The 12,272-nt window shown below is 42.4% G+C and overlaps 1 protein-coding gene across 1 annotated transcript in view; it reads right to left on the reverse strand.

The window, feature by feature from the left end:
- Nucleotides 1-11,861: 11,861 nt before the first annotated feature.
- AMBN (ameloblastin) overlaps nt 11,862-12,272 on the reverse strand; it is a 42,315-nt gene continuing 41,904 nt past the window's right edge. Inside the window, exon 3 of the mRNA XM_074856925.1 lies at nt 11,862-12,227. Within this exon, the coding sequence (XP_074713026.1) occupies nt 11,862-12,227 (366 nt within the window). The remainder of the gene's footprint in view (nt 12,228-12,272) is intronic.

Here is a 12,272-nt window from a genome sequence, read left to right on the forward strand (position 1 = left end):
TCCCTTTTAGAAAAGGCTAGGATCATTACGAAATTGTCCACAAAGTTTCTCCATTAGCCTGCTCTGGACACTTTGCGTTTGAAGCATGTCTGGGCTGGAATCACCAACGTGGAAGAAAGCAGAGGCTCACAGGACCTCGTGGGGGCAAGCCTGCTCCCAACCCAGTCATGTCCTTATGGAAAGGATAGAACCCCTGCAGCATTGACAACTCCATGTCACAGGTGAGGCTTAAGCCTGAAGGCCCCACTCAATTCCCTCTGTGCTGTTCCAGGTAGATAAAGAGTTATTCTGCCTTACCATCTTGCTTTAGGGTAAAGTCCCCGCAAATATGCTGTGGTGGCCACCACAGACATCAGGTGCCTGTAGATCTGTGTGCTGTCAAGTCCCAGCTAAGTGAAACTACCTAGGATATCTGCCAAGGTGCCTGAGCATCTACAGCAGAAGTGCCCTGTCCTTCAGGCAATGACCAGTTTTAGGAATAACCAAGCTAGGTGCAGCCTGCGTGTACCAGCTTCAGGCCGCTGCAACTACAGAGTTAGCAATGTCCAAGCTAGCTGTTTAGAGCCTGACCTGGGATGGCTGATGTGAGTTGTAGGCAGGTCTTCTCCCCAGTCTCCCCAGTGCTGAGGCACTTGTGTAGACCAAGAGACCTCATCCCCAGTGATACAGGCTCCACGTATAAAGAGCTCCTTATGTGATCCAGACCAAACCTCTGCCCCATACAGCTGCATTCCATCATGAAGGAGATACACTTGGGCTTAAACCTACATGGGGAGGGGCATTGGAACTTTTCTAACTCGTGTTTCAGAAAGCTTCTTACAAAAGTTTATACTTTAATGGCTGCTGAATTATTTTATTTTTAAACTCTAAAAGTGGCCATGCTACGTCTACACAGATGTCTATGGCTGCCTCAGTCTTGACAGGGATGAATGCCTCAGCTTGCCTGCCTGAAACTGAAGAAGGAGGGTTTCCTTCATGCAAGGCCCTCAAAATTGCACACTTCCTTTGCAGCATGTCAAACACCTGGGGACAGACACAGCCCTGATGTGGATGGGATAGTAATGCAGTTGCATCGCTTCCTCATACATTATACATAATAGATCCTATATGTCCCACACAATCACATGTGGGGTGTGTAACGGGGCCAAAAAGTAATATGGGACTGCACTAGGATGAGAGGTGTCTCATCAACACTTCTGATCCCAGCATAGAAAGACAGAATACAGATGCTGTAGGGGGAAAGAAAAGAGCCCTTCTTCACCTTTCCCAATAGTAAACCTGTATCTATCTAGCACACGTAACAGAAAGGCTAGCATTTCAGATAGCAGTGTTACGTTGTACGCCTACTATTTAAATATACAGCATCCCAGAGCAGTTTACCTCCCCAGTCTTCTGAAGCAATGTAAGATGCAACACACCGTTACCTAGTGAAAACAACCAGGAGCATACCGGAGTCACTACAGCAGACTGCAGTTCTTGTGACAACACATTATTACAGAACACCAAAGCGAGGTCTTAAGTAAGTCTGAAAAAAAGCATAGAAGCAAAACTACGTTTCTGTGGTGTGCTCCCTCCATCGTGTTTCTTAGCTGGAAGTTAAATGCCTGTCTAACAAGAGTTAGGCCAGAATGCTGCTGAAAGCTAATGAAAGATGGTAGATATGGAGAGGTCAGTAGAGTGTATTTAACCATCTTGTTTTGTCACCACTCTTCCCTTTGAATGGTGAGGCTTTGTTTCAAGTGTTGTAAGTCTGACTTAGGCATTTATTGTCTTTTCTTTTGCTGTTTCCACAGTTTTTCTTTGTTTTGTAAGGAAATCTGCCTACCCGCCCCTGCTGTGTCCCTTTCTGCTTACCTGTTTGAGTTGGTGACTCAGGGCAAATTGTCTACATGGATCTGCAAACCTCTCAAGGCACAAGAATCACAGGTGGTCTGGGGAGGCAACCTTCTACAGACTCAACAATTTCTAAAAGACCAAAAAACACCTTACACCAAAGTTTTGTGGTCTGTGTTAAAATCTGTACATCGATATTTTGCAAAGGCCTTTCTGACAGAGTAAATACTGGGATTCCCACCCCTACAGTGAACATACTAGGTGTGCATGACTTGAGTCACAGTTCCCATAAAATTAGCTTCAAGCAGTAATTTCTAATTATAATAACTAATGTCTCAGAATTTTGCAGGCAGGCAAGGACTCAGTCTGGGATGCTGAACATCTTACAGGTGCATTAATTTACCACAGCAGAGACCTGTCAAATCTTTGGAGACAAGCAGTGGGGGTATTGGCCCTCTTTAATTCCCCAGTCTGCCACAGACTCCTGTGTGGAAAACCACTAAGTTACATCATTTAGGCTGTATCACTTCTAGAAGTGCTTACCACTGCATGAACATCAATGTGTTTCATCAGTATAAGGCCAAATGCGTCAGCTTTTTGTACTTAAACTAAAATTGACACTCTGTGAAATAGCTGCAGTTATGTTTCTGCTAGTTCAGCACTCTCAGTCACGTATCCCACCCCTTGAGAGTAGCAGGAGTCTACAGGGTCCCACTGAGCCTCATTAGATAACAGCTTAAAACTGTTGCCAGAGCCATCCATACTGCTGAAATCCAAACTGATACAGAATGATCTAGATCCTCTGCTCTTGATGGCTGCCAAATCCCACCTTCCTGTGTTCTGATAGGAGAAAGGTAAACATAATATCTAAATGGGACACTGATTGTGGGTGTTTTGAATACAGCCCACACTTTTCTCCTGTGACTGCTTCAAGCATCACTAAGTCCCTGGGAACCCTCTGCAACATAGGTACCAAAGGATGTATCCAAACCTTTCACTCAGAACAGCCTCCAGACATCCTCCATGCCCTTCCCAAACCCCTGGGAGTATTGTAGGGCAATGAGAGTTGTGAGCTGCTCATGATGCCGTCAAAGTCAAGCAACAGAGTACCACAGATAGGAAGTCCCCTTGAAAGGAGGTCTCCAATTATTAAAGAAAAAATACATTGTAATTTCTTTGTTCCATGACTTTGGGGGTGGGGACACTCCATAATACAAATGAGTGGTGGGGAGTGAAGGCTTATCTTTCCAAATACTTTTACAAATGATACCATTTAAATTCTCCCTGAAAGAGGGGAGCATGGGGAAGGAGAGGTGAAACCAAACAGACTTTCTATCACAGATTACGGTCAACGGGAAAGTGCAATGTTAGCTACAAATAGAAAAGGGATCTGCCCCTTTTCCGACAGCTAAGTTTACCTTTAGCAGAGGAAATTGATTGAACTCATGATGTCCAGGTGGTGCTAGCAGATGATCCTTGCTGGAAGGTACTTAAAAAAAAGCAGAAGTGTCTGGCATTTTGGCATTTTGTTCTGGAAGAAATCTTTTCTGCCCCACAGGAAGCAGTTGGATTAACCTTGCATACCCAGGCAAGGGAGACAGCAAAAGGACTCATTCCTGTGCACTCACACCAATCTTCATGATGCAGCTCTGTTTTTTTGTTTTGTTTTGTGTTGGTTTTATAAAAGAGATAAAATTGTTTCTGGGCTTAAGACCCCCACTGTCATTCCAGATGCCAGGTGGAGTACTGAGAGAAACTTTGAAAAGGAGATATAGCTCTAATTGGAAAGTCAAAGTTATAGTATGATCCCAGGGCCAGTGAACTAGGTGTGCAGTGCTGGTCTTGCACAATGGGGAGGTTGGGATGACGCCTGAAAGCCTAGACTGTGGCTTGGACAAGGACTGCTGAGCTGGCTGGGGAATTTCTGCAGGAACATCTTAGCTCTGTGTTATGCCACACAGACATAGTAGGAACATGTGTGCTTTCTACAAAACAGGCCAGCACCAGCAGGGACTAGATGAGTTACTGTGCCTTGTCTTGGGCACTACACAATTCCTTGAGCAACATCTCTTTGAGGAGGTCAGTGTGGCTCTTCAGAAGTCAAGAACACATGGCTTAGAAAGCAAGAGTGAAAGGACCAGGGCTGTTTATCTTACAGGCAGTGCACAGAAATAAGCTTCATCTAGATAAACTTTCCTGCATGAAAAAAGAGACTATGATGGTCTCCTGAGACAAAAGGAACAAGCAGTGATTTTAACTTGCGGCAATGTTAAACTACACATTAAGAGGAGGATTTCATGATGTCTCCATTGGAGGAAGTCATTAAGAATAGTCTAGACAGCATCTGTGGAAAGTGGAATAGGTACAACTGAAGTCAAGAAGATAGAGCAGAAGATAGATAGATGAGATGACCTTGTGAGTGCTTTCTAACCTTATTTTTGGCAACACTTTGATCACAATCATCTGAAATCCAGGAGCAGATGAGAGATGTGCTCCAAACAGGCTGTTTGTCTGTGTTACCACTGTGACAGTCTCTTTGAAATGCTGATGCTCTTTTCTAGTGCTCTCTTACCTAAAGAAACAACAGACAGTCCTCACTGTCTGTCCTCATGATTCATTTCAGATGAACAAAATTCCAGATGTGTCTTCTCAGAAAAAACAATCTGAAGGGTGTAAAAGCAATTTATACATAGATTAATCACATTGAACTAATTATTTGCACAGAGATTCTCACAAATACTTACACCCACTTATCTTCATTCACTTCCAGAACAAAGTAGTTCCCCCAGAACTTGCTGATACTCAGGATTTATTTGGGAAACTATTTCAGTAAAACCGTTATGGCCTAACTGACTGCCAGAGTCTTGTAAGGCCTTTGGCTTCTAATGTGTTTCAATACTTGAAGCCCACTAAATCAATGGATAGACAATATCCAAAGTCCTTTGGTATCCACAAGGGTCACCTTTAAAAAAAATACATGTACCACTGGCAAAAGATACCTCCCAGGTCATTATTTTGTTACCTATGGAGAATCTTTTAGATTAAGGCAAAGATTTTCTGACTGTTTTCATGAAACAGTTTACATGTTTAACCAGTTTACCTGTTTAATCTCAAACTTCATCTCACCCTACCTCAAGGGTTTGACTTCATCCCAAAGGCATTTACTGGGTATAAGAAATGGGTAATCTGTAAGTATGTGTATCACAAAGCTGCATTTGATTCACAGACTTATACAGCTGTCATGCATGACCAAGGCAACAAATATGTTCTTTCAGAAGAAGCATTTCTGGTATCCAGACAGCTGCTACCCAGGCAGAATTTGCTGAAACCAGTCAGGGAATCACCTGATAAAGGTATCTGGCATCTGTGAAAAGATGGGGTTCTCCAGCCAGTTCCCTGTAAATTGGACTAGAGAGAATAAAGGATGAATGAGTCCCATATTTTGTTCATGATCTGGGGAGATGACATGGTGAAAGAGAAGTCCTGGACAGAGAAAGGTCAGGAGCACTGAGAAAACAAGGACAGGGAACTATATGTGGTGTTTTAACTTTGCCTACAGCTGAGTGTTAGTGCTTTCTGAAAAAAAAAGCGGTTGAGTGACTGACTGTGCTGGGAGATCTTTACTAGCAAAGTAGGTCCAATTGCTCACAGCTATTGTGGTTCCCTGAAGTGTGGGCTCATAAAGCTCAAGTGGGAAAAGCTGTGCTTGATCTACTGCCCATACTAAAAGATAACACTGCCCTAAAATTATAGTGCAGCTGATGGTGAGTGAGATCCCATATCTGGGAGAAGAGAGGAAATCTGCTCAGAGAATGTGAAACAGTCTGGGGTGGGGGGAGGGAGCTTGTGCTATAACAAGCCACATTTACAGATCTAGCAGATTGCTGTGCAAATCTAGCAGCTGAGATTACAAAAAATTGCAGGATTACCAGGGACTGTGGTATTTTCAAGCAGGTACTTTGAAAGTTCTTCTGCCATGCAAATGCAAGGTAACAAGTGGCAAGGAAAATGTAAGGAAATGCTTAAAACAGTCAAGGAGGAACAATGAAGTAGATCACAGAGAGTATATCTGATAGAAGGTGGTAAGGAGTAAATTAGTGCACTGACTTGTGCAAAATGGTACCGTCTGTGTCTTTAGAACTGCCATACCATGCTGTCTTGTTCTATGCCACTCTTCGGCAGGAGCAATAACTACATGATGCATTCATTTTTATACCTCCTCTTGAATGCTTTTTAAGCTCTGTGTACCTCGTCTCCTGCTCTGTTCCTCTGAAAAAACTCTTTCTGTTGGCTGTTCTCCTCTTCTGTCAAATTTGATCCTTTCTGCTCTCTCCATAAGGAACTTCTTTGCTGGGCCTTGCTTTCACTTAGGTCCTCTCTGGAAAGTCTTCAGTGTGATAAATGATCCAAAAGAAGTCCCAGATTCCTCATCTCCTTCTCCAAGTTTGTTGGACATTCCTAACCATGGAATAAAGCAAGTGTTTTCAATAAATATTAACTTCCAAAAGCAGTGTACGCTGACGACCTTGCAGGACTGAGCTGCTGGGAAATGAAAGCACAATAAATCACCATATTGCCTTCTTCTAGTAGCTCTTCCTCTCTCTAGAAATGGGTAGAGAAAGATAATTACATATTGGTTCTTTCCAGAACGTGATCAAAAATGATTAGAACATAAGTTGTAGGCTAAATCCTGGAGCTCACACCCTTGTTTCTTTTCACCTTCCTTGTTTCTTGTCATTTACCTGAAAGCACTTGAGCAAGTCCCTTTGAATTTTAATTTGTACACCCATAACTTGAGGATAAAAGAACTCCCCTATGATGAATGGGTATGATAACCAGACAAACTGCTGTAAGACTGCCCAAGTGCTCTGAAAAGTGTTAGATGAGAAGAAATACCCAAAAGATAGGCTCATATTACACAATTGTTACATATTTTTTGATTGATCCAATGCATTGGTTTAGAAATGCTTGAATGAAGTTCAAATAGATTATGAAAAGCTGCAGAAGTGCAAAGTCCTTGTGACTTAGAGCTTGCTAAGACCATTGTTTGCTATGATCTAGACGTATGAAACAACCCAGTAGCTCCCAATAGCAGCAACAGAGCCACCAGTGTGGTTAACATTCAATATATTCTTTTCTCACACTATCCAGGGACAGATGTAGCTGAGCCTTCTGCCACTTTCAGCCAGGCTGAGGAGAACATCTCCTACCTTGCCTGAAGGTAATAAAGTTTGACTGGGCTGGGAAAACTGAACCTATGTTATTTCTGGTGCCCTCTCCCCATCCCTGCTCTCTTTATCCCCACTTTGCTTTACTTACTAGCAAATTCCTCACCTTGGACTTTCTCTTTGCTGGTGTAGTTACATTCCTCTTTACCCTTCCACCTTCTCTTCCTCAGTAACTCTGCAAGTCTCAATCCTCATGCTTTCCCAGTCTCACCCATGTGCTTCTCCTACTTCTTCTGGGCAGAAATTCAGAGTAAGCCATTGTGCAACACAAGCAACACAAGATATGTATTTCATACTGGCACTTGCGCACTGCATGTCACCCTCATCCCATAAATAAGAGTCATGTGCCCCTACATGCCCCAGTTGACAGTGGGCTGAAATACCTTGACATATCTGTCATGAGAGAGTCTGAAGAGCCATGAGGAACAGAGGCCTTGAGATAGACCGTTTATTGTGAAAGGAGCATATTTCTCCAATGTCCCAGAGAAGTCTCTAGGACCCATAAACACCTCTGCTCTTTACCTCCAGTAATGTGGCATAGACAGCAGTTATCAGTCATAGAAGTAATGTGTGTCCCTGGGACTTGAAGCTATTCTCCCCAGATGTAAATACACATTGCTAGTGCTCCTTCCTAATCTGTTTTTTCCATATCAAAAATGCTTTGACTTTCTACCTCATTTCACTTTTGATGCAAACCACTCTGAAAGGATGCGATGGATGTAATGGATTAAACTCCACACTGGCAATACTGCTCTGGTTGCTGTCTCTCTGAGCTTGAACACAGCTGTGGCAGAAGCCTTGCCCTGACATGCAGCATGTATGCACAGCAAGCTACACTGTGCCTGCACAGCTCACCTCTCAGTCTGGACAGAACTCTGGCAAATTGGAAGTCAAAAGTCTGGTATAGATCTCTTTGACTGAAGACTATCTTGAAGATTCAGCTGTGTGTTTTTGAAAGCAAAGGCAGCATTTCTTGGATATCTGGAACATCATGTCATATCTTCCATCTAATGTTCTCACATTCAGGAGAAGTGGTTTGTTTTGTGAGGTTTTTTTTTTCAAAAAGCAACAGCAAAATGCATGGTGGGATAAATCTTTATTACTTAAGCACTACCTTGTTCTCAGATAATACCCAACATCACCCATGGAGAGACACAGACTCCCAATACAAAAGGATGTCACAAAAGCATTTGTCGCTTAAGATGCATTTCTGCTTGCTACCCAGGAGACATTTAACAGGAAAAGTTGAGTACATACAGCAGCATGAAGAGGAAATATACAGTAATTCACTGCATTAAAAAAATTCAGTTAATCATATTTTTTCCCCTCTCCCAAATAATACAGAAAGAAAAACCTTTGCGCTAGAATTTCCATAGCTGTATTCATTGGTTAATATAATTAACGCTTTATTGCATCTCCAGAAAAACAGGTTACTAGATCTCCTTTGCCAGTGCATCATGCAGAGAAAACACATGTATCGTACACAAGCAGAGCACTTCACAGTTCTTGGAAGAACTTTACACCCCATGTGATCAGTAACCGCTGGGTTTCATTTCCTGATTGGGGTGTATGCAGAGCATCAGAGTACAAGGTAGGATACATATTCACTTCCTTCTGGACCTCCAGAGGGACTGGCCTATAAAAATGAAGGTTACAAGGCTGCCAGGGGGAAACTGAGTTCCTTCTGAGTTCCTTCTGTCCTGGCAGTGGTGCATGTTTCCTCAAGAATCCCTCTGCTCCAACTTGCTGGATGCATAGGGTTGCTTGGCAAATTGCTTTCAGCAAGTGTCACAGGCTCACTGTGGCCCACCAGCATCCCATCTGGAAGATGGACATCATTCCCCATGTCTGATAGGAAGGCCCCAGGAGGTGAAGAACCTTCCTACATCTGATTGACAGCTCTGTGCAATAGCAGCTTTTGTCCTGTGGCTGGTGAATAATCTTCAGTTTTGACATCTCCCTGGAGGGCTGGGTTTTGGGGGCGCCTTCCTAATCCACTATAAATGCCAATAAAAATGGGAAGCTCAGCATGAGGGACTGGTTCACCCACTCTGTCTCCCTGAGAAAAAGCAGGTTGAAAGGACTGTGTTATTTCCTCAGCTTCTCATCAATGTGTGCAGACCACTGCTATTGGCAAGCCTAGGCAGAAGACTAGCTAGTCTCCATAGCCACTTGTGATATAGAGGCTGGTACTGGGGTGACACCCTTCAGAAGCAGGTGCTACACAGATCAGCCAGCAAGTCTTTATCCTGTGACTAAATGTACCACCAGTGCCTGCCATCTTCTGTTATCAGTGAACACCTGGTTCTTGAAATGGGAAATGGCCCTCCACTGTGGACTTTAGGCTTGAGGAAGAAAATTACCATCTGAGTGTGCCTTTTAAAGTCATGATTATTAATTTTCTCTGGTCCTTTTCCAAGACAGTATCCACTCGAAAAGATACAAAGTTTTTGAGTTATCACACCTTCTTCTTCCATGACCAGACTGCAGACTTTAATTCTTTTTTACATTTGTTCTCTGCCTCCTGCTTCCATAGTGTAAGGAAGTCTTGCAATGAGAACATCTGTGATCTAACTTAAGGTACATTAAGCTTACAGTAACCTCTACACAAATATGTGTTGCAAAGATTGTGAAGCCCTTGGTTGTGATTGAAAGAAGACTGAATACACAGAACAGTTTCACTGGAATTTACAGTCAAAAAGTCCAGGCTATCTTGCCTTATGATCTCTTAGAGCCAGATGTTCCTTTTAATGGAATAGACCCAGATATAACTCACCTGTATTTCTTCAGAACTCCCCATGTCAAGTCTTTCAGGGACACCCTGATAAAAAGACAGTAGCGCATGAGTCAAGCAAGGCAAGTGTTACACCACTGAATAAAATTATTCTTTTAGAGGGAAAATGAATGAAAAAGGCATTCTGGCAGATTTTGAAACACATTTTAAAACAAATTTTGCTAGACACAGAGCCCAGTGGCCATTATTGAACAAGGGGAGTATATAAAGGTCTGTGGCATGGTTTTGAATACATCAGCTTTTCAGTTCAAGCTGAATTCTACCTTCAGCAATGTCCACTGAAAGGATAGTTGTCTGAGGGTGAGAAAAATTGAAATAAATTTACCCCTTGGATTGCTGCATAGGAGAGCTTTACCCTGCTGAAGGTAAAGCCAGATAAAACAAAAAGTAATAATCAGTGAATTAAGCTGATGCAACTGAGTAAAAGCAGAAAGAATTGGAGAGTAAGACATGGGAAATAACTAACTGGTTGTTTTAGGGCCTGTTGTGCTTCCCCTTGCTTGACTAATTGATATGAAGTTGGGTACATCAAGAGCAAAAAGAAAAGAATAATTTGTTGATGTTAACAAGTGTTCAATGCCATCAAAGATGGAAAGAATGACCAGTGACTTTTGGGGGCACAGACAAGTATAGATGGTTACATCTGCTTCACTTGTGTGCCCTGCTGGCTGCAGGCCAAAGCCATTTAAATGCATTAGCTCAGAGCTGCACATACACTGAATGTGACTATTCAGCTCATGAAAAAGAGCTGGTTTGTATCTCACCATCAGCCAGGGCAAACATAGCAAATATGTGTCTGCCTACACCGTTCGTGTAGGTGCGACTGGAAACATCACTGAGGCACTTGAAGAGAATTTATGCCTTTACAAATAGATTTTTTACACAGACACATACTTTTCTGACTTACTGTTTTCACAAAAAATGACATCTCCTCAGCTGATGCTTAGTTCTGACTGATAATATGACAATTTAGTTGAACCAAGAGTTGCCACAAAACTTTGGTATAAACATAATTGTGGTACAGTGTCTGAGAAAGCTATACATTAAAATCTATGCTCACCTTGGACCCAAATGCCCCGAATATTTTGGTGCTGGTAGCTGCATTACTTTAGAAAAAAACAGTCAGTGTACATACTTGAAAAAGACCAAGACTTGCTGAACAGAGAGAGAATCAGCTAACAGTCAGCAAAAAAGAAGAAATGTTAAATGACACCTTGCATCAGGGAATGTATTTGGCCTGGCTGAAGAACATATGTATATGAAGAGAGCACTTTGGCTACCTAATCTTCCTTCAAACAATCTCCTGCTGTTCTTTGTACATTTTCAATAACAATGAAAGTAAGGAAAAAAAATAAGGCATAGTTTGTAGGGAAAAAAAAAAAAAAAGGTAATATCTGTTACTAGAGCAACTGAAAAAGCTGGAAAAATACATCAGCTTTCAAGCACACTAGGTCTTCTTTAGCACTTGCATTATTTCCTGAAATAAACCCATGTGGCAACAGTGTTTATTTTGAGGCTGATAGCACAAAGATACATAATATTATGCTATGACATTGCATCTGAAGTACCATTCTCTGTAGACAAAAATATCAGATTTCACAGGGAAAGGGGTATTGGAGGTCAGCCTTTATCTGTAGCATATAGGTCTGGTATTGCACTGGGCAAGAACCAAACCTACACAACCCTCAAATTATCAGTGGGTTTCTATTAAAGAAGGCAGCCTAAGAATCTGTCTATATTCATCTTGGAGAGCCAGTTTTCTGAGTCAAATGACCATAAACTGCTCCAGTTGAAGATCTCAGAGGATATATTCTGTCCTGAATCACATGTTGAACGTCACCAGCAAAAGTATTCCCTTATTCCCACTGATGTTCATTACACTTTCTCCAGACTGAACTGGTACCATAAAGGGTGGAGATGAAGAGATAAACACTGCCACTGCCCTACCATTTCCAGCTGTGGTAAGAATCTGGCCACTACCATTCCCAATGGAAATAAATACTGTCTTATTTCAGTGAGTCAAAGTGCAGGAACGAGTCTGGCAAACTACCCATAGCACAGAACCTGTCCAGAGACTTGTCAAGCCAAAAGAACGGACCAAATTTCAGTGAGCCTGCATACATGAAAACTACATGCCATTGACTTCTGGCAGCTGGCAGCTGTGGCTGGACCCCTGAAAGTTCTTCTTGGTGAAATGTCTGCTCCTGTAGGACTAGTGGCTGTGCTTCATTGTACTGGGCTCGGACTTGCTTGCCAGTCTGCAGGGTGCGCTGCAGCAATGGGTTTTGTGCTTGTAACTTAGGTTGCTGGGATTGAAGTGGTGTCTGCTGAAATGGCAGTGGCAGAGGATGGACAGGCAATGTGTATTCATACTGCAAGGAAAAGAGACAATACTGTTATTAAAATGTGTAAAAAAG

The sequence above is a fragment of the Strix uralensis genome, chromosome Z (genome assembly GCF_047716275.1).
Source record: "Strix uralensis isolate ZFMK-TIS-50842 chromosome Z, bStrUra1, whole genome shotgun sequence".
Taxonomy (NCBI): Eukaryota; Metazoa; Chordata; class Aves; order Strigiformes; family Strigidae; genus Strix; species Strix uralensis.